Below are 26,265 nucleotides of genomic sequence, written 5' to 3'. Positions count from 1 at the left end.
CTCTGAATTCTCAAGCATGAGATCTGATGTTACATTTCTGGTTGCATGTCATCAAACTGTAAAAACAGAACTTGGACTGAACATATTTAATCTAATGTGATGAAAAAGCTGTGTTGTTATTCGTAACAGAAGAGCTCAAAGAACCACCAGCAGTGCTCCCATGAGCTTCTGTTTAGTGGTAAAAAAAGAGAAAAGAGTTACCCGGTGAACACGGGACCTCGGGCGTCTGCCAAATGAAACTTCAAAGTGGGTCATGGAAATGAGCGGGAATGAGCTACAACAATGGGCTCGCAAATTTGCTATGGGGCAGTGGCTGCGTGAGGTAGAGGTGGCAGGGCAGCCTTAATGAATTATCACATCCGAGAATCAAAGCTGCTCTCTCTCTCTCTTTCTTACACACTGGCATCAGGCCTCCCTCCTCACTGCAGCATGACATGCTTGCAGTGAGTCCACAGATTGTACCTTATATGGCAGCAAGCACTGCGGAGAAGAGTTATGATGATGGTTTGGGGCTTATGAGCGCTGCTTCAGATGGCACACTGCATGAAGATGATAGTTGACAGGTTGCAAAGGTTAGTTCAATGTCCCCCCCCTCCCCAAAAAAAAAGTCTTGTATGGGCAATAACTTAAACCAGATTCATGCACTCACGCCTACAATTTCATTTGTCAACACTACACCTGGTATTCTATTGGATGGGAATTTGACAGACTTGTTGCACAAAAAAATCCAAGAGCGGAAGAGGAGAGATCTGAGAGAAGAGTGTCTCATGCGCGCATAGAAGCAGCATCAGTGCGAGGAGATGAGCTGAAACTGGAGCGCAGGAAAAACTAAAAAACTAAAAAAATATCTGAGTGCACAAGAAGAGCAAATCTGAGCACAAGCAGGGGCTATATGAGTGCAAGCACAGCGTTTTGAGTGAAAGCATGAGAAATCAATAAGTCCTGCCCTCAAACTGAAAGACCACACTCTTGAAAAAAGATATGGAAAAAAAACATAAATGTAAAAAGCACAACATGTAGCAGGTAAGAATAACTACGAGATTGTGGTGAGTTCAATGTCGGTGCCCCGTTTTCGAATCGGTGCAGGTTGTTGTGAAAAGTCTGCGTTGAAATTTGCTGGGTAGAGATGTTTCAAAGCCAGCAAGAAAATGGGATTGAAGAGAGTGGAAGAAAGTGCAACGGGCCTCTCTGCTTTTATTGTCATCCCCTAAAAGGGTTCATCTCAGCATGTCGCCTAGTTTTCCCACAGAGATTGGGTTTCCATCTTCCTCAGGCTCTCAGCGAGGTGCACACACATCCTATGAGGAGTCTGGCTGCTGTAGGCAATTAGCGAACTGACTTGTTAGCGTCAGTGCGCAGGGCATGTGGGAAAGAGGAGCCAACAAGATGTAAGTAGGTCAGTGGGCCTTTTAGCACAGCTCTGGGGGACTCGTATGGTCCCCCACAACATCAACTCCAGGGGCCTCTTTAACTCTGCCAGTTTTTATTGGGGTTCAATAACTGTGACACCTCAAGAAAAAAAAAAAAATATATAAAAATAAATCACATCTCATAGAAAAATCTGGACTCACTCCTGCTGCCACCCCTCCCAGAGAGAGGATGTGACCACAACAGTAGAGAGTCGAGCAATGAGGCTGTAAAATCACCGGTCCAACTTTCTGTGGTCCCTCTTTCCTTCTCCCATAAAAACCCACCACTCCATTTCAAAGACAGCTCCAGTCTCAACAATGGGTTGCAGATGTATAACCCACCAGTTACGTGTGTTATCTACACACCGTAAATACTGCGTGTCTAGACTTCTAAACATATTTGTGTGCACACTGAATTATGCAGAATTATAATCAAGCTACATTTGGGGAAATATGGTTCTTCGCTCCCTGCTGAGAGTTAGATGAGGCGATTGATACTCTCACGTCTGTTAGAGCTAGATCCAGGTGGCGATTAGCTTAGTTTAGTTTAGCATTAAATATGGATAAATTGAATAAAGTTTTGAAAGGATGTATCAAAACACTTATTGGATAAGAGAGGTCAGGGTAGCCACTTTTCAAATTCCCCGCAGTCTAGTTTTCACAAGGAGCCTCATCTCACTGGGACAGTTCTTAAAATTCGAAAAAGAAAAATCATAAGTGGAAAAGTATAAGAGTGATGATGCACAATGGTGTTGCAATATAGAAAGAAACAATTTTTTCATACTGGTACACTTGTTGTGCATTGTCACTTGGTGAGTTTGTAATTGCATAATTTCTACCCCACGACTGGATATAAAGATGGATGACACATCTCCACTTCCTCCCACTTTACAAAGATAAAGCCCAAATAATTTGGAGCCAGAGGCTGCACAGTGGGGATCGTGGTGTGGAGCTGCGGTTTTTGAGGTCACGCCAAAACACGTGCTTGATCAATTGCGGGGCCAGTCTCAGCTGTCAGTTATATTTCCGTTTGTTTTTATAGCGCCAAATACGTAATTGAAAGCAAACTTGTGTACTTCCTAGTTTGGTCCATGTCCCATTAATTAATATGGAGGAGGCCTTTATGGCGATCCAGATGTTTCATGTCACTTTCATTTACAATCTTTATTTCGACCTCATTGCGTTTGATGAAAGCCAGTGGCAGGAACAGCCTGAGGAAAGGTTTCTGACTAACCTATGAAGTTCACAGTACTAATCAATTAAAGGAAAGCAGAGCACTTAAAACATGTCGGGAAACGTTTATAGCTTTTAAACTATTAATTCAAATATTTCATTAGACAGAATAATTAAATGTACTGTACCTGCTCCACCCGGATCTCGTATTCTCCATTCAGCTTCTTCCCTCTGAAATACTTCGCCCTGCGTTGGAAAAAAGAGACAAACCGTTCAGGAACAGCCAAAAAATGAGATTTTCATACAGATTAAGAGTCTTTAATTTAGGTTGAGTCCTGCACATGTGTCATTTAAACAATGGAAATCAAGTTTCAAAGGGTGTAGTATAAAGAGAATGCATAGATTTCTGTGTGGATCACACGTGCACATCAACATGTGGATTCCTGCCCTGCACAAACAGTACTGTGCATGTGCTGCAAACTCTCCCAACAGTCAAAACAACCTTAAAATAACCTTTTGTTTATTTGATAGTAGGAGGGCTGAAATTTCAACAGACCTTCCAAAATACCTTGTGAGACGGACAAAATAATGACTCATATTTTCCGTGATTACAGAATCTGACCTTGCAGGGCTTCTAGTGAGCAGAATCCCTTGGCAAAGAATAGCTTGTGAAATAAAGTGCGTTTAATAAAAGGAACTTGATGATCGAGGGTTAGTCTTTCTGTTTTTATTTTCTCCTGTGATATTCTGACATGTGGTTTGTGGGCAAGGTGAAGCTGCTGCCTTGATATTTATGAGTTTGTATCAGAGTTTATTTTTAAGTAGATGTTCTAGATGCTAAGATTCATGATTTCAACAAACTCAACAAGAATATTCAGTATAAGGCAACAGTAAAATTGTGATTAGTTCTTTGCAGCAATATGTGACATGAATGTGCCTTGGTGGCTTAATTTCTTTGGCGTTTGGAGAACATCTATTGTAGTTACATTGATTTCTGATTTCTTTGTAGTTTGCAGTCTGAACCTGTGCACTCCCTTATACATAGACTGTATATAAAGATGGATATAGACAGCAACCCCCAAAAGTGAAGCCAAATCATCTGGATCACCCCCTGGTGGCTGGCTTCAGTATAGGTCCTAAAGCCTGGTTCTTCATGCTAGCAGATTAGACATAGACCCAAAAAAGTCCAGATTATAGATTTTACTGTCATTTTAGGTTGTTCTTATCACACTGTTTGTTCAAGGGTTCAAGTTTTGCTAAGTTTAGCTTTAATTCGTTATTTGATGATATAAAAGCAATTTGAAACGTCATTGACCACTTAGAATTACTCGCAATTGGTCGATCATGTGTATCAGCAGGACTACATGGCTCTACACCACGATCACTACTGCTGTGTAAGATGAAGTGGAGCAACATCATCCAACTTTATATACATTGTGTATTGTCTGTGAGACAAACCAAGAGATATATTGTATGCTATCCCCCTGGGTTGGGTCAAATCTGGCTGGATTTCCCATTACTTCATTGTCTAGCAGTGCTGTGAGGCCGCTGTTCTTCGGTACAACAATTTTACAATATTACCACATATATTGTTTACCACGTTCACCACCTGCATTTAGCAAGTTGCCTAACATTGGCTCAATGGCAGTAAACACAAAGTACAGCTGGGAATCTCATTAGTTTAACAGGCATTTGGTCGTGAACCAGTGTTGCAACAACTTAACATCTGACCTGATAACGGCTCAGAGAGGGAGCTTACAGCATCACCAGAGTTATTACAGTTCATGCCCTGACCATGAATGTTGCAATCCATTCAATAACAGTTGAGACATTGCTGTCCGGACTAAAGAGGTGGACCCACCAACTGGCACCAACTTTCAGTCCTGTCTGAATTTCATCCTTATGTCTTTCATATTGGCACTTATGGCATGTTCATTCTCTACCAACAGATTCTGCATGTGAATGTGCAGAAGCAACAGAGCATGATTTTGGAGCCGGAGGCCTTTTGGTTTCCGTTTCTAGTTTGACCAATCACGTTTGAGCAGGCTTTGGTTGCCCACAGGTAAAAAGTCTTTGTGAAGGCAAGAGAGAGAGAGCACATTGACCGAAATTCATCAGTTATCTGCTTTTTAACTACGCTGAATTCATATGCAGATAGAAGTTACCAGAGATAAGCCACAATTTCGTCTGGACCTAAAACATCTACAAAACTATTTGTGTTTTGTGAGGAGAAAGGTTCGACTTGCCTGATTATAGAAACTTGTCAGACTGTAAACGGTGTAGAGCAAACAGAACACGAGTCTTCGCCCTGCTATCCGCTGTCAACACCAGAAGTCCCAAAATATTGTCTGTTGCCTCCAGAGGCTAATACATCATCAGATGATGGCCATCCTAACCCTTTATCCGGGCACACCCACAATGTCAACCTTTAGCAGTCTTTTTTTCACAATGTAGTGGACCACCATGCTGTAAGTAAAAATGTGTTGGATCCATTAATGGCATGAAAACACCAACTGTTTTCACAGTGACAATAATACTTTGCCTCGGCCCAAAAACTCAAGCTTTCCCAAGTTCTCAAGGTTTTGCTCCTACCTTCTGTTAGGTAGACGCAACAGTAACACAGTCATTGTTTATTCATTATCTACATGTAAGGCCGTAACTATTGCTCCACAATGGTATTAACTGAGCTGAACCTTTCAGAGTAAAGGGCTGAAATTAAGTTTTATTTTGGAGAAACACCAAAACTCAACAGATACATATTTACCCTCTATTTGACTCACATGGTATTTTGACAGTGACATAAGAACTAAAAGCTGTAGACCTGTGTTAGCTTGTGGATTGAAGTTTCTCTAACACACATTCTCAAGCCATTATATTGCTATAGTTGTGTCCCAGTGCTTTACAAGCACTGAACTCTCACCCCTCACAGGAGAGGGACAGTGAACAATCTGTTGAGGGCTTCAGGCTGGAGCTGTGTGTAGTTGAGGACATGCTCGAGGCCTTCGGTTTACTGGGCCAGGCTGTTTTGGGGATTTAGAGTGCCTCTCAACTTACCCGCAACTAAACACATTTTGCTTTTGCAGCATTTGTCCTCAGAGCCACTCACCAAACAAAGCCTCCTTTCTCCTGCGCTTGTCTTCCCAATGTCTGCCTATTTGTTTTTCATCCCCCTACATCTGTCCTTTTACGTCCGTTCATTATCATTCATTACAGTCACTGAGGAGGATCTTGAAGTTAACATCTCCCAGCTGTTGGACCTTAAACGTTTTGGGTCCCTTGCCGTCTCATTCTCTGTAATTTTGGAAGCCGTGAATCTTCGGCATGACTGACCTACATACTAGACAGGCAATGCCCCCTCTCACCCTGGACCACCGTCGCCGCCACCATGAAGCATGAGGCGGGGGCCTTCATGCTCACTTCCCAAAAAAATGAATGGTATGCGTTTCAATATATTGCAAAACATGTCGTCACTCCAAGTGATCAATCTAATTTACAGGCTGCCGGGCCCTCTGGTTTGAACAAGCCCTTTACGCGTGTTTCAACATAAACATTTAGCTCCGCAAAGAGGTCCGGGCTTTCCTTCTCCCAGTCGTGCACACGCCCACTAAATAAACACCATGGAGCTGAATTCCTTTTTTACTTTTTAACCATGAGAAAATGTCCTGTTTTGTACCACTAATAGAAAGTGTATGAGTCATAAATGGAGTCAAAAACCAACTGCTCCTATTTGCATCCACTCTAAACTTGATGTTATGCTAATACTGCAGTATTTACAAAAGATATAAAATAAAGTATTACATGTGTTGGTTTAGTTAATGTTTTCTTCCATCAAGGACACATGGTTTCTAGTATTAGGAAACAGTTTGTTTATAATTGAACTGATAGTTATTGTCCATCGATAACTTCTGTTATTAAATGAGTTTTTCGGCCACTTTTAATCAGTTATTTGATGCTTCAAAAATGGGGAGAATGTCATGATTGACAGCTGAGACTGGCTCACGATTGGTTGAGGGCATCAGTGGGACCTAGATATTGCAGCCCCCCCACCCTAATCGCTAGCCTACTGGCTCTAAACGTGAAGATGCCAGCTTTCATATCCGGGATAGTTTGGCTTTCTGGATAAATGGAGGAAATGGAGATGCTTTGTCCATCTCTTCCATACACACTGTGGTTTAAATTCATATTTCAGTGGCCAAACAAGTGAATTAAATCACGGCCCATAAAACAAAAACAATGAACTTAAAGATTCTAAAACGTTGCTTAGGTCTGAGAGCAAATTATAATTTGTTAGAACCATTGCAACAAACAAAATTGTCAACTTGGCTGGTGAGGAGCGGGATGTGGGGCAGTCAGTGTGAAGCTCTGCATCTATTAAAATGATCCTGACATTGAAAAGAGGGTTTCACAGTCTGTTAGACGATCAAACATTCGACTAATTTTAAGTTGATTGAGCCCCACATAACTTCCCTCAGTTTTTGTCAAAGTTGCTGCAGTGGTAAAAGTTGAAAACAAAGTATCACTACAGGACTGCTATTAGGCCAACACCATCCCTTGCAGCCTCACCAAAGTCTGACCAGAGATTTATGGGATGTGATGGTTTATGGATCAGGAAACGCTCTGATATGATCAAAAGAAATGGCGAGACTTAAGGGGACTACACTTGATTATGTACTTTGCTGTTTTTCCCTTTTAAGTAAGTTTTGAGAAAGTGCTTGTGCAATCTTGGCACTTTGCAGCTCATGAACTTTTGCCCCTTTCGCGAAGCCACAAGAAGATGTTCCACCTCTTCTTTGCCCTTGAGACGTTCAGCAGTGTGTGGGCTTCCTGCTTTAGACTAAACATGAAATTAAAACCCTCTTCAAATGGCTCAGAGCAAGCAGAGGATCACGCAGAGCTGCCGACATACACGAAGAACTAAACGTGTTTTGCCGAAGAAGGGCTGAGTTGAGCAATCGGATGCTCATATCTTTCAGAACACGGCGCAAAACAGATGGACAGCTTCTTGGCAAAGCGTCGCACATGTCAGCCTGAGAGCGAGGGAGAGAGGCGAGACACAGGGACACAGAGAGAGAAAAGGAGGGATTGTTGGTGGTGACGGTGATGCTCTCGGAGTCTTTGCCTCAGTGCTGTGTACTGCTATTGTGGATCAGTCATTGCTGGAGGCCAAGCCTGTCAAGACAGAGCACCGTTTCCGCAGAGACCTCAGCCTCTCTGCTGGAATGCCCAGGAGGAAATTCAACCCAAAGGCAAGCAGGGATGGACAGACGGACGGACACCCTCCTCTCTTTCTGCTTTGATGCATGTTCATATGTCTGAAGGACAAAAATTGAGCCTCTTTGCAACAGATCAAATGTAGCTGTGTGGTTTTCTTTAGGCCCTGACAGAGAATATGTGTTGGCGGATGCTTACAAATTGCTGAAGCTGTTGATCAGTTTGTCCTCCAGATAGAAACTATTCTGTCGGCTACTGTGGCCCAAGTCAAAGCCGTAACTACAGATGGACGACAGAACCCCAGTTTTGATTTATGGAAATATGTGAAAAACATAGCACATCTGTTTGACTCCTGGAAGACTTTGCCCAGTGGTTTAAAAATAAAAAAACAAGATTACATCTGGAGTCACTACAGGGCCATAAAATAAATTACAACTTTGGCCAGTGTGGTTTGATTTTGATCTGAACTATTTATTTTCAGCAGCCCTGCGCAGAGATTTCACCAGAGAAGCATTGCACAGTTCACCTACTGTAATTCCCAATGTGCCTAAATCCAGCGAGAGGACTCCGTTGTCCCAAAAGCAGGTTTCACATTGTTCCTAAAGCAAACACTGTGACAGAGAAGGCCGACACCATGACACAGACACGTTGCCAAAGCAGCAGCCAAATATTTGGTCTTTTTTACAAGTTGCACTTGTCTCAGGAGGCCGAGCATTAACTGTTTAGCTGCTTCTTTCACACCAGACCTCTGATTTTGAAGTGGCCTCTGAGTATCAGTGACATTCCTATGTCACACAAATTAACCGTCAGGGAAGCGACTCGGATTAAGAGACACTTTTTGAGCAATTTAAAATGACCATGAGGCAGAAATTGTGCTGCAAGGCTTACACTGCAGTACTTTACTCCTGAAATAAGGTATTAACGTTTCTCTCTCACAATGATGGTCCATATAATTGCCATCAACTCTATTGTTCTTTTTAGTTTTTTTGCAATCCAAGAGGTTTCCAAGGACTAAACTGAGACAACTTTGCCCCTATATTTGTTTATCTTTAAATATTTTATTCTAAGATTTGATTGATGAGTTTTTAAGCTTTACACTACCCAAGCCCCTGGATATATCAAGGATTTAATAACTCCCTATGAACATGCACGCCATCTTAAATCAGCTGTCTGTCTTCTGGTTTCCTGAACCTGATAGGTGAGTAAAGACCACCATGCCCCCAAACTGTGAAACGATTTATAATCTCTGGATGGATTTAAAGGTTTATATCTCAATTTCCATTGCTCCTTTATTGTTGTTTTAGCCTCTTGTGAAGCACTTGTGACTTCAAGTTTATTATTATTATTATATTTTGGAGGATTGGCAATGCATAGACACAGATCATTGGATTACTTGTCATGATTCTCAGGTAAACTCTGGATTTACAGGAAGCATTTTCCCTTTCTTCAATTTTAAGTGCGTTTATGGACATTTATTTGTGATGCACATCAGCAATAATGATATCCTTGAAAAGTGTAAGTCCCACTAAATCTAAAAATATGTGAATCATGACTGTGTGTTGACAGTTTAAGGAACTTATGACCCAGTAAGTCTTTTAAATAATTGAGCAGCCTTCATGGACCATGTGTCAAAGCCACTGCTGCTGCTACAACTGTTAACTGTGTCAAAGTAAGATAATTAACTTTGGATTGTTTTAAGAGAACCGACAAGCATCCATCTCATAGTGTCTTTGCTTCCCATCACTACCTTTGCACAGAACCTTCAACTCTCCTGCACACCTCTATAGGGAGGCCCCCCTCGCAGTTTGAAGTCCTATGATCTAAGGTTTGAGAGGGGTGACCTTGATTTGCATAATGATGTCAATGCCGGTGATAATTATTACTTTCAAGCTGCAGTTGCCCGTTGTTTAAATGGCACATCTGCTCCAGCAAAGCTTTAGGACGACGTCCCTGAAGTCACACAGTCCAGGTTGGTTGATGAGACTAAACAGAGGTAAGTGCAGCTTTCTCTGGATGAAGGATGAAGGGCTCAGTTCGGTTTCACTCGCTCTCTTCCAGTGAGAGCATTTACATTAATATGGACACACAGCGCAACTCCACTAAAACATGTGGACTGATGGAGATTAACATTAACATCCACTCTTTATAAGAATCATTTCAGTGTAAAAAAAAACATCTGGCTTCTACTGAGAGGAGCTGCTGCTGATTCCAGATCATCTGTACACTCAAACTCTGCTAGTACCTCAGATAAAGCTCAGATGTTATCAGACATCACCATCTGCTGGTCACAGCCCTTCACTTCCCCAAAGAAACAGCATGAGAGGTGACAAGCATTTCTCTGTGAAGCTGTCACTGAGCTACAGTGCCACTCGGTGGACAAAATATGGAACAGTCCGAGTAACAAATCCAATCCAATCTAATCCAAGCTGATCTTTAATATACATTATTTTTAAATGTGATACATATATGTATCTATATATAAATATAAAACAATGTCAACAGTGATAAGTTGTTACATGACCATGACATTTGCATAACATTGATGAACCTTTCTCAAAATAGAAAAGTTAATGTGAAACATCCCCACCAGGCATGTTGTAAGACACGATAGAATACTCTGCATTGAATAAAAGAGAGGATAGAGAGGATTCTTTCACCCTTCAGACGAATCTAAGAACAGGTTTCTAGTGTGAAAGGAGCCTATGTGAGTTATAGTTGAACAAAATAATAGTAATCAACTACGATATAGTGCAATTCAAGAAAAAAGCACCACCAACTATGACATCATAAATGACCATATAAATAAATAAGGATCTTTTAGTCCCAGTCAGAAAAAACACAATTACAGCTGCGTAGTTGTATCCCTCTGCCAACAAGTCTACATAGACTTTTTTTTAGACTCATACAAGGCAGACTTGAGAGATCATGTTCAAAGGGCCAATAAACGTTTTGTGAGGACACTGTGACCTTGATCTTTGGCCACTCAAAAGGATCCGAGAGTCTAAGTGAATATTTGTACCGAATCTGAAGAACTTCCTTCTTGAGATATCATGTTCACATGAGTGAGACGGACAGAGGGATGCACAGACAAACAGACAGACAACCCGAAAACATAATGCCTCAAGCCACTGGCTGTCGCCGGCGTAGAGGCATAAAAAAGGCATAAAACATTAAAAGGTCCAGAAAGGTAGGATTTATTGCAGAGGTGCTGCACTGTATTACATTATATTGTACATGTGTTGCTGCTGCAACCATAACAGCTTCACAAAAAGGACTTTTCCTCTTGTTCATTTGCTGAAAAAGCGACCGACCCCTTCACTTATCAAAGCCTCCATTACTCTCTCTTTTAAGTAATTGAGTTTGGTGAGGTGAATAACAACCCCTGCTGTTCTCTCAAGAGTGAGGACGCTCCCTCACAGCGTCTGAATGAGCCTGGACGCTTCAGAGGGAGGATGATCCCCTGATGAATCATGTCCGACACACCGGGATGTGAAGAGGAACGGGGCCCATTTGGGATTTCAGCCAGTCGGCATTAAGAAAAGAGGCCGCCAGGCTTTTCAGAAAATTGAGAGCAATTTCTGTGGCTTTGACACGGCTGACAGCGGGGTGCTTTAATTTAGTGATCATATTTAGACCGAGGCCTAATCTCCCCACTGAGCCGCAGATACAGATGCTTTGGTTCATAATGATCCCCACTAATTCAGTAAATAAATTCAAAGCGCTGGAAATAGCTAATAACAGTTTCGCCGAGGACGATTTACCGGCAAATGTCAGGCTACAGAATAACAATTCATGAAATGGAAGAGTGGTTTATCGATTCAGTAAGACAAACACCGGCAGCGCAAGAAATCAATTCAGCGGCAGCAAAAGGCAGCTGATAGCAGCCTCTCACATGTGTGTGTTGTGGGTAAAAGATGGAGTCATCTCTCCTCATTAAAGCTCATTTATTAGGACCTTCCTCTTGTTACCATGACAATTTTTACTCCAGCACAAAGAACCGTGGCCTGACTCGGCTAAAGCCAAGGACATACAAGTCTGTTCCTAACAATACAACCTCTCACACCTTTTGAAACTGAAACTAAACTTTTTTTTTGTAATGATAAAAATTGCTTTGGCTAAACTAGCTCCAGTCTGAGCTAATGGGGGATGTGTGGTAGTTTTTTGTTATTTCTCTCTGTGTATTAAGTTCAAACATATCTCAACCAACACTCAAAATATTACAAATACACATGTACAATCCTGTTCGTTTAATTCATACACAAACAGATAGAAATAGCATATAAATCCCCCTTTAGCCGGGAGACAACTTCTTCCTCCTGACTTTTCTTCAAAAAAACTGAAGAAGAAGAATATCAGGCAAGTTCTGTGAGATTTCAGTTCTCTGGAATCGCCACTGTGAAATAATTTCCTACAAACGGCAAGTTTGTGGTCTGACGTTCTGACCGAATCGTCCCGTGTGTGTTCTGAAGATTATATGATTAAAAATCTGTTAAATCTGTCATCATGTCTGTGGTCTCCCACGTTATTGAATCCTATAACAATCCTCTAGTGTGTAGCAGCCCAAAGCTAAGCTAACATCCTCCTCCCTCTGGCTACGTACTTAAAACACATGTATATGCAGAACATCATTTTGAAAAGTAAAAAATGATAGCACACCTGTTATTTCATAACCCAACAGCTATAATCCACACAGGTTCATTCAAACAAAACCTGGAGATAAAGGACTGAAAAGAAGTGCTCAATTATTCTGTTTCATACTTACCTTTTGGAAACAAAGGTCAAGCTGTCATCTTTTATTTTCCAGACACAGATACTAAGAGATGTTACGACCAGTCGGTGAAGAGAGAAAGTGAACTAAGATGCTCATGGCTCTTTGTGATTGTGGACATTTTTACTGGAGCCAAACTGAACTGGAGCAAATTTGGCACCGGATGGAAAATAACTCCCAGTTCAGTTATTTTTCTGTTGAACCATGTACTGATGTGAAACAAATCCCGCATCATTCAATTCATTTATAAGACAGCTTTGTGTGATTTTTTGGGGGGGATATGAGCAGCAGGGTTTATAAAACATGCAGCAAACTGACTATTATGTGCTCAGCGAGCCACCTCCACATACGCTAACCCCATGAAACTTCCACTCACCAGTCTGTGTGTTGATCATCAATCACCAGCAGGATCTTGGGCTTGCGTATGACAGGCTTGGCTGGCTGACTGTTTCCTGCAGCGGCGCCATCGGCTGATGCTGCCGCTGATTTGGCATGTGCAGCAGCGGCAACGTTTTGGGCCATCTGAGCACTCTTCACCACGCTGGAGAAGGAGCTGAGGAAGCTCCCTGCACCCAGGCCTGGAGCTGAGCCTGAGCTTGAGCCTGAGCCTGAGCCTGGGCCTGAGCCTGAGCCTGAGCCTGAGCCTGAGCCTGAGCCTGGGCCTGAGCCTGAGCCTGAGCCTGAGCCTGAGCCTGTGCCTGTGCCTGTGCCTGTGCCTGTGCCTGTGCCAGAGCCAGAGCCAGAGCCAGAGCCCTGGGTCTGGCTTGGCATGCTCGGGGGCTGACGCCTCTCTGTGGCCGGGGAGGCAGGCGTGGAAGTGGATGAACCAGGAGGAGTCGGTCTCTGCAGATCCATCATGTAGCCATTGGGGAGGTTGGCCACAAAGCTGCTGTCTGATAGGCGCCGGCGAAGATAGTTCATGGTGATGGGCTGGTGCGTCTGTCAGGCCAGAGGAGGTGAGGGGGAAGAATGACTGAAATCCTGCACAGGAGACAAAAGAAGGGAAAACATCATAATCAGCTCATATCGGATGATTTATCTCACCCCAACTCTGTTTTAATGAAAAATATGTCATACTTAAGCTGCACAAATCAATATTTTTCAACAATGGGGAAAAGAAGCCTACATTATGTGAAAGCTGTTTCTTGTGGTGATAAACCCACAGAAAATTACTACTCAACAGTTCCTCTAAGCTCTTAGGAGCGTTTTAGCACTTGTCGGCTATTTGTTTTGGTTTATAAAACCCACAGGTTAAACTTTTTTAATTGAGTTTCACTGCTCTAATTACACCTGATTCTCACCACAGCAGGCAGCTGTTTGGTGCAAAAACAAGAATCTTCCCCTGAACCCATATCACACAGCAACTCTGACAAACTACTAGTTAATGATCATATGTGGAGCATTTAGTGTAGCAGCTACAGAGACCATTTCATTCAGGAGTAGGTGGAAACCAAAACAGAGCTTAATAAAAAGTGAATATTGAACTTACATTAGTATAGAGGACTAAAAATATGACTCAACATAATTCCTAATGTTGCTTGTTATTTGTTGTATGTGTAAATGTTCAGGTGCCTGCCCGTTTACTACCGATCAATTTTACAAGGACGTGATATGTCACTACTGTGTTCACCGTTTTTTCTACTGCCCCCAAGTGGCCAAACAAATCAATGAATGCATGAATGAAAACTGTTTAGATTGTGAATATAATTTTTTTTTTTTTATACATATTGTCCCAATTACTCGTAGCATATTGCTCAGGGTGGAATTTTGTAACACAAATTAATTTTGTACTGATAAAAATAGATAAACAAATGTGATGCTTCTCCATTTCCTGATTCTCACATTAATTAGCAGACATGGGAGCTGAGGTGAAAAGAGTGAGACCCGGAAAACATTCAGATGCAAATGCCAAACAATACCTGCTGTTACATTAATTGTGTTTTTCACTGTAGAACCTGATTTGCATAAGGCAAGTAACTCAGTGACAGAGCAGTGACGATGCAAAGTTGGAACAGTGATTCACAGCTCATTTGGTTGTACGGCAGACAAAACCCCTGTGGGAGAAAGGAAACCGTTATATAACACATGGAACCCAGCGTGGCGGAGAAGAGACATTCAAACAGATTAGCTATCAAACTGCAACAAAGCAAAGAAGTCCCTTAAAGCTGATTGAAAGTGGGACACTCTCATAGTAAATGGAGCTTGGATGGGATGAAAGTGCGTTTGTTACTGAGGCGCCACGTCTCAGGCCGAGGTGCCCGGTGTTGGGAGCAGGTGTGTTTTTCTAGTTAAAAGGGGGAGGAGGGTCTAACATGTCAACAGCGGGAGGAAAAGGATGTGGGGCAATCACCAACAGAAAGTCTTTGCATGAAGTTGTCGCTTCTGTCTACTTGAACTCTGCTGGATCTGTGGATCTGACATCTGAGCTCCATAGAGGATGTACAGCGTTAGCTTGTAAGTAGCATGACTGATCACAGCTGCTCTGGCAATAGTGCTGTGACATTTCTTATTCCAGTACTGCAGCGATTACCAAAAGGGGAGTTTTCTTGCCTTGCTCCAGAAAGAAGTCAGTGGTCTGTGGTTACATAACAGAGGCCATGGAGCATAAACTCTGTAGCCCCCTGTATTGATTACCTGTAATACCACTGACCGAATATCATTTATAGGTTTCTGTGACTTCTTTCAGATTTCACTGACGAGGTGTCCTTAGTTTGTATGTATTTGTATGAATTGAGTTCAACAGCATCAACAAATTAAGTTTATTTTTGTCTCTGAAACTCAACAACAACAAAAAAGACCAAAACCAACAATGTGATAGTCCATCTCTCAATGTTCTCTTAAAACGTCTAAACCCTGTCCAGGGCCGCTTCAAGGGACTTTGCAATAGTTCTATAACGTTATGGTGCGAAACACGACTCCACTGGGTCATCAAACCAGGACTAAACACAACACTGACATATTAGGACCTCATTAAGTTGTTGTCAGTTGTGGCTAATGTGTATACATCCTGCACACGCAACATTAGGATGTGAAATCGTTGTTCTCGCTACCTGTAAAATAGAAGAGGGTACAGGGCAGGGCTGGGTGATATGATACGATTAATGAACAAATATTTAATGCTCTCAGTGAGAGGCTATAAATTGTCGGTTTTGATACATTTTCGGTTAATTGCCCAGCCCTACTTCAGGTGAACTGCTAAGTCAAGTGAATTCTTTTTGGAATTATCACAACAAATGACCCCTTTTAAATGACATGAAAACCATTTAAGACACAGTTAGTGAGAAACTATGAATTATTAAACTGCTCTAAAATGGGTCAGAAGCATCTGGCATAATTTATTGCAGACTATTTTTAGCTGATGATTAAAACAAACTTTTGCGGAGCTTGTGTTAATGCTAATGACATAAACATGTCACTCAGTGCAAAGTTGAGGCTCAATGATGATTTCATAGTTTCTGAACAGTGTCAGAGCTCTGAGGCACAAATTGATGAAGACTTCACTACAAAGGCAACACCGAACCAATTCAATCATGGTTTTGCTCTTGAAAGTGTATTTGTTGTTAAAGCTCAGAATATTATGAGAGTAATCCTTAAATACTTGAGTTTGGGGATTCAGTGTTTTGCCCAGCAGCTATTCAGCGAGGCAGATGCTTGTTGTCACAAAGAATAACACTAAAACAGGAGATGCAGTTTGCCTTCCAGCAGCCAAGCTGTACCGCCGACCTTATCCCTGAGTGAAGGGGCTTCCCCCCTGGAATAATGCCTATGCATCAACCACCACAAATCTCTTAGAGATACTAGCAGGGCTCAAGACAAATCATAGAAAATTGCTGGCGAACAGACAGAATAAAGATGAAAAAACAAACAATAGCAATTACAGTCACAGGGTCTCTGATTGCCAGCTCGGCCCTCTTTGTCACGACTGGATCCCATTGGACAGATAAGGGGCTGTCTGCTGAAAATCACTATCTTTACACTTTTGCTGGCACATTCCCCACTTTCACAGCACCTCTTAAGCTGCTTTCTCTCTGAGTCTGAGCACAGCTGCCTCCCAGCTCTACCTGCAGTACATCCAGCACCGTGAGGAAGCTGTGAACCCTGTGACCTGGTGGCAGACACGTTTAGATGGACACCAATATTCAATGAAGACAATAGTCTGAATAAGACACTGTCATGTAAACTGCATTTTCTGATTACATTTACCTGAATAAGGTCATACTCTGAATAAACAACAATTTTGGAGTGGATCCATAAATTGTTTTTTCACTCTCTTCAACATTTTATGATGGTCCGCATTTTCTTTAATTACTCATAGAATTCATGGATCTTAATTTTTATTTTTATTCTTAGGAGACTGATATTCATGAGTGTGTGCTATTTTTATACTGAGTACCATTGTAGGTCAGAATAAGGTCAATATTTAGATTATTGGAGTCCATGTTAACATAGTCAGAGACAGGTTATCCACATATTTCTGATCTTTTAATAATAACAACCTAAGATCCATTTTAAAAGAGCTCGCTGGGCCTCAGTGTGAAATGCAATAGAGGATGTGACTGTTGGGTCAAATCATATATTTGATTCTCCATATTTCTGCATATCACCCAGATGGTATCCTATGGCTGAACGCTGATTAGTGGTACAGTACAGTAAGAGGTGTATAACGGAAAGGTCCTTCAACTGTAACAGCAAACAGGATTTGGCTCAGCAGTAATCACAGGCTTTGTTCAATAATAACAGTGGAAGAGCAGGATAATGTCACAGCACACTCAGGGACCCCCTGCTGATGAACAGTGTGTGTGTTTTTCTATATATATATATACATACATACATCTAAAATTACATATATAAGTGATGAAGACAGCACTAGGGGGATTGCAGCTCACTCCTGTTGGACAAATGTTTCGCATCCTCGGTGCGAATCTGTTAAATCTATCACATATTCTGAATTGCTGTTCTGTGAATTTACACGTCACAGCCTGGTGGAATCACTGAATAATTAGTGAAGGGAAATGCAGGAGTTTCATCCCATCGTCTTTGGCAGTGTAGCGTTTGTGTTTCCCACCTTTCATTTCTGAATTTTTCAATATCTTAAATATGCATTTTCAAAATGTACAGTGAATACACCAGATACTGATTTTTGTAAATGATGTGAGGCACACTTGAGATTTGAGACTGACTGCAGTTTGTTCCGCAGTAATGTTCGAGCACCATCCTCTTGTGAAAACTATCTCACACTCTGTATAAAAATATAGTTCGTGTGTATTTATTTTTGGAAGGATGGCAGATTGGTGGTGAGGTGCAGGGAATAGCCTTATTTGGAGCTGTGGCAGATTGCTGCACATGGAATAAAAGTAGTGAATGTGGCAAAAAGGATAAGACAGATAACGGAAACCACAAAAAAGCAGGGTTTTCATAAATGTGGAGCTTCCAGTTGAAATGAATATTCAATTTCCATTAGGTGATCCATAGAAAACAAGTGTCTCAACAAATAGAGTTCAACATAGGTTCCAAAAGTAAGACTTAGCAAAAGCGATGAGACTGTGAAATAATATTATACGCTACCGCAGAAGCCACAAGTCTGTATGATATCAACTGCATTTAAAGACAAACATGTTTTACTGTCGCTGTCAAGGAGAAATACTACACTACCCACAATCCTAAGGTGTAAAATTGACATCTCTGACTGGTGGAGCTCACTGTTACCATGGAAATGTTACCACGAAAATCACGTCGGCTGCTACGATCAGATTGTTCACCGTTACATCACCTTTACCTCACAGCGACCCTGATTTCCCTTTTAAACATGCTGCGTTTTTTTAAGAGAAGAGAAAAAGAAAGGTCGGGAAGTCATTACAACAAGGTTAAATTCAAGAAGAAGCGCTGGAAGTCGTTGGAGAGGGATAATTAGCAATGTCTATGGGGTACGTGGTTCCTTCCCTGGTACATTCATCTATTTTCAGTTTTTTGTTTTATGGTAACAATTCATCTCATAGCTGGTCGGCCTGATTCGAGACATAAAATTATTCTAATAATTCAAATTTCTGGAACATCAATTGAGAAAATGATTTGGAAATTTACTTCCAGAACCAGAGCCGTATCTATAGGGATGTACTGTAATGAAACATAAGCATAAATGTTAATCGGAAATGATTTAGCATCCTTTCTCAGGCTCTTAATAAGAACCTCCACACACCCCACACCAAGTCAATAACACACACACACACACACGTTTTAACACTGGTAAACTGTAACGATCTTAAGTGTGCAGCATGTCACCACGAGCGGTCAAACACAGCTTTTATTATTCATGATGAGTCAGAGCAGAGGGCCGCTGGACTCAGGTCAATGTGAGGATGAACGAAATTGAAGAGAGGCGGGAGAGCGTGAAGACGGAGAGCTGGGACGGGAGGCAGCATTCAACCTGCCCTAAGGCATCCTGGGAGATTACAAATGAACGTGTGGGGCTTACTGCCAGATAGATGATCATAGATTCCAGTACAGTGAAAACGATATGGAGGAAAAGTGTTCTTGATCGTGAAGTCCTGTGAGTCGTTAGTGTATCGCAATACCTTACTATCAGAAATAATTATATAATTTTGTAACGCCATCCTGCCCTCAGGCTCTAAGAATAATGAAAAAAGGAAATTGAGATATTTTTGTGTCTGTCCATTGTTTTTACCTGTAGTCTGGTTTAAGATTATTAGTTATGTTTCTTTTGAAAACATATTCCCAGGCCTCATATGAGCCTCCTCTTATCTTAGGTATTAGAGTCTGACAAACACAATTTAATTTAATGAGATTATTTCTGTCTTTAAGCAATGCTTGTCAATCTAAACACGCCCTCTAATTTGTCTGACTCACTGGCTGTAAAGTAGAATACTGGTATAAGACTGCTCTGGTTGATCATTTCAGGCGGCTTTCACTGCTATTACGACAATAAACCTGCAATTTAAGTTTCATTTTGATACATGGCTTACTATGACTTTTTGTGCAAACGTTCATGGTCCTAGAAGATGACCACGTGAAGAGACTCCAATCTGCCTAAACTAATTTGCAAATGCTTGCATGCAAGCTAATAAACATCACTGTGTAAGCATGTTGACATAAAAATAGTAGATATGCACTGAACTCCAGTCTACATTTTCCTGAAAAGTTACAGATATTTTCCTTCGAATCATCTTGTAAAATGTCAGAGTAAGTGATAATTACCAGAAAATTCAAAAGCGAGAGAGTGGGCGAGTTAATGACGTTTCTAACATGTTACACAACCCCTTCCCCCAAAAATGCCATGCACATTGAAGAAGCCAACGAAGATGCCAACTTGCAAAGACTATGAGATGTGCTGTACATAAAAACACTACACGTCATGTCCTTCATGCTCTACTCAGGCGCCACCCCTCGCCTGAATGTTCTGGGCATTTTTCTGTTGTTGTGAACGCGTCTGACCAGGACGATCTCCTGCTGCGTTCTTCATGTGTGAAAGGCAAACTCCAGAAAACACAATTTTCTGTACATTGTCTGGAATTCAAACAGCGTACCAAAGCAACTAACGCGGTTCATATTATCTGACTCCGTCTACCAGGGTTAAAGTAAATATTTACTGATTACTGATTATTTCTGCCTGAACATGGGTGAAGCTAAAACTACAAATAGCTTCCAGCTATAGCTTATCATGACTACAAAATCCTTTGACTACCATTATACGTCATACACTGCTCCTTGTTCATATACCACATGTAATAGCATCTTCTAAACAGGTATGTTTGCTCTTAACCTCAGGTACATTGTGGTGATAGAACAATCTGTCTGATGAGCCGTGGTGTTTTTGCAGTCGCTGAGCAACTCGATCCTTATTTTACCTTTGCGAACAAGCGATGCAGAAATCCAGCCACGCAAACACAGCACTCGTACTTTACAGGGAACAGTAACATTATGACTCATCGTCCCTGTGTGTCTGGCGCTCTGCCCCCTTCTTAATGTTGCTACAGGGAGTGCACCAGGAGGCTAGATATCCCTTCTATAAAGCCTTTGTCTGACAAAGTGTCATCGTCATTACTCACCATTAATAATCGAATGGTGTTTGAGAAAATGTGTGTGCAGGTATCATCAGTAAAGATGATGATGTGTTGTATTATGTGCTCTCTACTAGAGTTTGACCGGTATCTTCTTTGCATTTTGGAGGCCAACACTATAAAAGAAAAATAACTATTGATATTTAGGGCTGATAATCAATATATCTTATAATGTCCACACAGGACTAAGATAAGAGTATCAGGGTCACTTAAAGGGACATTTTTTGAGAATAAAGATGACATTTTAGGCAACATGACATTTTATAGGGGCAATATCAGAAGATCAGTCTATCGTCTGTCGCCAGCGATAAAATGAGGAACATGGAGCATCTTGTTAAGTTTTACTTTAAGTTTCATAAATAATGAAATTCCTGTTCTTTTGTCACATTAGCTGCACATTATCATAAGTATCAGGAGTTTGAGAAGACTGTGTAAAAAACAGAGTCTATTCTGAAGGAAGAATCACACAGTGGAGTCTCTATGTGGAGGAGGAACTGTTTGGTAGTGGTCAGTGTGATATTTAAAGTCGTTTCTCAAGAAACAATGAGATTGTTAATAATCAAATTGGATCCAGAAGTCGTGGAACTCTGGCGAGCGCGAGTTCTCCTGGCTTCTTATTTCCTTTAAAAATCATAATAATACAAATTTTTGGCTCTAAAACTCCATCGTACTATGTTGCAGTGGTAATAATCACACAGAATCACAGTGGGACATTCTTCATATCAGAGATGGATACGATATCTGGTGCTTCAGATGTGAAGCTGGTACTAGAATGAATTTAGAGCTGAAATCCTTCACTTCCTACAGCAAAGATGGTGTTGAGTTGTTGTGGGAGGTTGTGTGGAAGCCTGCTGCTTATTTTATTAGCCATCACTGAACTTGTAAAGTGCCAGCTTGTGAAGACACTATTAGGCTTAGACTGTGCATGAAAAATGAAAACGTGCTGTGAAATGCTTTCATTGCACTGCCTCTGTTTGGAGCAGGGCACGACGCAGTTAGATAACAAGAGCATGACTACAGATACATCTCCAGAATTGACTTATAAATGAAATACGATGAGGCTGGACACCGTAAGTGAAAATCTCACTGCTCTCTGCACTTGGAGAACTACCCGGCAGGAAGGAGAAAGTCGTCGGTGAACTGTGAACCTTGACGACTGCAGCGACAGAATGTGCTCAGTGACACACATGGTGTCTGCTCGCTCACTGCCAGAGAGTCTGCATCAGCAGCAACAGCAGCGGCAGTGATGAGTTGGCGAGGCGAGGAGTCACGGCAGAGTCACCACACAGTCACCTCTCACTGCAGATGCCACAAGAGTATCAGACTTCTCTTTCTCCTAACCCATGCTGGACTTTCTCAGAAATGAGGCAGGTTCCCTCGAAAAAGATCTCAAGACACCATCAGATGTGCTTCACATCGGGGAGAGGAGACGAATAACCAGAGATTTCCCACTCATTTTCTGAATAGAGATATTCATTATTAGCCATAATATTGTTACCATCCAAGGTAGACTTCGCACAAGCTACGAGATTGTGAAACACTGATATATGCTCCTGTAGAAGCCACAAGTCTGTATGATATGAATTGTGTTTGAAAAAGAAAACGTGTTTTATTGGCGATGTCAAGGGGAAGTACTACACTACCCATATCCTCAGGTCAAACAGTGGCGTCTCTGACTGGTGGAACTCGCTGTTACCGAGGAAATGCTTACCACAACCAAGAAAACCAAGTTGGCAAGAGATGAGGAAGAGTCCAATAGTGAAAATCACCAAAACAAGGATAAATTCCATTAGTCGGTGTAAAGGGGTCATTTGCAATAGTTTATAGGATGAATGGTTCCTTCTCCCTAAAAATAATGATGTACATAGTCTTGTACCTTTGCCCCCTTTTCTGTTTTTAAATAGTTTTTGGCTCTGAATCAAATGGTCATGATTCATCTCGTAGCTGGTCGACCTGCATCCAAACTTAAAAATGCATGACTTCAAAAGACCCTGAACAACAAACCATCGCACCTGCTTAACACAACATACCACCCATTCATATTTGAACTCTGACTAAAAGGCAGTTGAGCAATCATTTCCATTTAAACAGCATCAGCAGCGTATTGATTCAAAGCTCCATTCACTACAAACCAGCCCCCACATTACTACTACTGGCCTCTGCATCGTAGTCTCCTCCTTTCACAAACTGGACACTTTCCTGCATGAAGGCTGCTGCACGGCGAGCAGCTAATTAAGGACAAAAAGGTCACTGCCATTTTGCAATTCATCATTTCACAAAAAAAAAAAAAAGAAAGGTGGGGGGGTCATTACTGGCTGCAACAGCATCTGCTGGGAGACAAAGTAGATAACTGGTTATGGATGAAACACGTGAGTCTGCCCTCTGATTGGCTGATTAATATTGCATGGTGTTTTTTTGGCAGTATGGCGTCATTATCATAAATATTCAGGGATGAGCTGCAACAGTGTGTTCCACGTATGTGGAGGTGTTGTTTTTCATTAGAAATGACGTTACCATACATCCGTATGTACGACATCAGCTCTTATCATATCAAATAACTTCATTTGATCTGTTCCATCAGGACTGTGTGGCTGTGGTTAGATCGGTGACAGCAGCTTGGCCCTGAGCCTGGGTCATTAGATTCTGATTTGGGAACAGAAATACATCACAGACAGTTTTTTCATTCGCTTTAAATCCTTTTAGAGGAGCACAAAAAGAACAGTATAATCTCTTAAATTGATCTAAAAGGTCATTGTTTTGATTTTGCTGCCATCACTTTACACTCATCAGTATCGTTTTCAGCCAGAGTGCTTAAAAAATGTAGTGTCCATTACCTGCCCAGCACCAGACAACATGCAGACAAAGCTAGTAGCTAATAGGTGCACACATTGTCACATTAAGGTGCTTAAGAGCCAGGTATCATCTGATCAAAGAAAATATATATATATATCATTTCCCAAAATATAGAGCAGGAAGAGATTATAATCTAAAGGAGAGATATAACTTTGGAATTTGATGTGTATATTTTAAATGTTGTTTGTTGTATTTGTTTGTCTTCATTACAACGAATAAACTGTAAATGAATGAATAAATACATAAATAGCAGAATTAAAGCAGAGTTACAGTCAGCAGGTGGCCTGAAACAGGACTCCAGATGAATGCTAATGTTGCTCCATGTCCACCTGGAAAGTGAATCACCTTTTTCTTTGCTTGTTATATCTACCTACTAGTTCCACAAATGTCAGTCTGTGTGTGGAGCGCACTTCTCGAGAACACAAATAATAAAATAAAAATTAAATAAACCGACGAGCAACATAGAATCTGCAGCAGTCAGTGGGGGGCGGGGCAGTGGGCCTCCAGTCTGCAGGCTGAGTTGAAAAAATTACATCAGTTAAGTAAACCCTTCCAACTTATTTAGACTTAACTTTAAAATCTTCACTGAAGATGAACCAGGTAGGATGAACACAAAGTTTCCTAACTGTTTATTAAATGCTCTGCACACAACCTCCAGCGCACAAACAATAAAAAATGGCAGTATATTGTAGAACTGCTTGAGGAGGACTCACTAATGAGAAATTAAAAGCATGTGTTTGCATGTGTTGCTAGTTTCATCTAGGGCTGGGGGATAAATCAATATTAATAATTATTGCAATATAACTTTCATCAATAGTAATACAACAAAATTCAAAATTTATAAATAAAATGCTTGCATGGATTAAATATTATTGCCTGTTTCATTCTATTTTTATACTTTCTACCTCATTCTGACTGTTTGCTGCTGTACGAGTAAATGTCACCCCAGCGTGGGATCAATAAAGTTTTATCTTATCTTAAGCATTGTGCACGTACAGTGAGGAGGTATAACACAAAATTGAGAGACATCCGATCTGTAAAAAATATGTTGCTGTTTATCAACGATCAGTCTTTAAACATAGACAGAATATTATCATATTCATATCGTGATAATTATCGACACTGACCGATATGAACAGTATTATCTAGATATCATTTGTTGTCGATATCGCTCAGCTCTGGGGTTTCACAGTCTCTTAAAGGGACGCTGCCAGGGGAAATGAAAACAGGTTGACATGAGCATCAGTGTGGTGATCTAGCACGCACACGCGCACACACACACACACACACACACACACACACACACACACAGCCTGTGATGAGGGGCTGCAGAGACATGGCTGAGGGGGGGAATCCCTGCACACATCCCACTGTACACCACTGAAGCATCTGTTCATTCACACCAGCCTGACGCAGCACAAACACCGCGTCACACCGCAGCTTATCTCATCTTCCCTGCTACCAAGGGACCCCCACTCTAATATCAGTATAAATATATAGATACCCGGAAAAGAGAGGGGGCTTCATTTCATTGTGAGGTGCAGCTGCTGCTGCTTCTTCTTCTCCCTCCTCCTCCAAACCCGCACATCCCGCAGCAGGAAGCACGCACCTTCCTCTGACAACAGAACGTGGGGACGATGCTGCGAAGAAATAAATGCGCAGATGTACGAAGTATTTACCTGAGTGAGCGACGGTGTCTTCTTCTTCTTCTGCTGCTGCTTCGTCTTCTTCTTCTTCTCCTTCCTCTGATGATGCTGCTTCTTCTTCTGCGCTCTGCTCCACGGTCCTCCTCAGCCTCCAGACCAACCTCCCCTCTCTCTCTCTCTCTCTCTCTCTCTCTCTCTCTCTCTCTCTCTCTCTCTCTCTCTCTCTCTCTCTCTCTCCTTCCTTCTCTCTCTCTCTCTCTCTCGCGCTCTCTCTTTCCCTCCCTCCCTCTTTCTCTCTCACTACTTCCACACAATGCATGCCGGGAACGTGAGGGGTGTAGTTCATTGATTACCGCAGTCGGTCTGTGAAGCTCATTGGCTGACAGCATAATTAAGCGTCTCTCGATAAAGGGACAGGATAGGATGTGATGAAAAAAAAAGAGAAAAGGGGAATAAAACCAAAAACCACAAATATAAATAAAGACATTATTATTAATATTATTATTATTATTATTATTATTATTATTATTGTTGTAGTAGTAGTAGTACTATAATATATACAATGTTTGAATATTATCTTAAAAATAATCTATCTTTTTTGTTTCTATCATTTATCTTTGCTCACTGCCAGAGAGTGGTCAGAGTTGGACTGTACCATGTCAGTTCACATAAGAGTTTCAAGTTGTATTTGTCATATGCATGTTAACACAGTCCAATGAAAGGTGTTGGACGAGAAGAAACCAGTACAATAGTTAAATGAAAATAAAAGCAAGGTAGAAAGAGTCAAATAAAATACAATTTGAATGTTGGGGCTTCCGGACACTTGGATGACACCACAGGAGCAGTATGGAGATATTTAATGTTTTTTATTTTATTTTTTTACGTTTGAAGAAGAATAAGAAATCACCATTTACTTCAATTGTATTGGATTTGGCTGCAACGCTGTTTGGCCCCGAAACTCCAACATGACTAATTACGACCCTTCTGACAAAAAGATAATTCATGCAGCAAACATCTGTGGTAAGCGGAGTGATTGAGATATCTGTCAGGCTGGTATCAGCAGAGGTAAATATTAGATGATGGCACTCAGGCGCAGAAGGAGAACATGTCGACCCACAGCTGTCACTGAT

General features: G+C 41.4%; 1 protein-coding gene across 1 annotated transcript in view; it reads right to left on the bottom strand.

Moving 5' to 3' along the window:
- LOC118101442 (synapsin-3) overlaps positions 1-25,229 on the bottom strand; it is a 103,720-nt gene extending 78,491 nt beyond the window's left edge. The window contains exons 1-4 of the mRNA XM_047338524.1: positions 25,169-25,229; positions 13,296-13,542; positions 12,938-13,253; positions 2,771-2,828 (exon numbers count right to left, since the gene is read on the bottom strand). Coding sequence (XP_047194480.1) covers positions 2,771-2,828; positions 12,938-13,253; positions 13,296-13,482 — 561 coding nt within the window. The 5' untranslated portion in view covers positions 13,483-13,542; positions 25,169-25,229. The remainder of the gene's footprint in view (positions 1-2,770; positions 2,829-12,937; positions 13,254-13,295; positions 13,543-25,168) is intronic.
- Positions 25,230-26,265: the final 1,036 nt, after the last annotated feature.

Source organism: Hippoglossus stenolepis, chromosome 22 (genome assembly GCF_022539355.2).
Source record: "Hippoglossus stenolepis isolate QCI-W04-F060 chromosome 22, HSTE1.2, whole genome shotgun sequence".
NCBI classification, from domain to species: domain Eukaryota; kingdom Metazoa; phylum Chordata; class Actinopteri; order Pleuronectiformes; family Pleuronectidae; genus Hippoglossus; species Hippoglossus stenolepis.
Note: the sequence above shows the minus strand (reverse complement) of the source record. Positions and strands in the feature narration are given on the sequence as shown.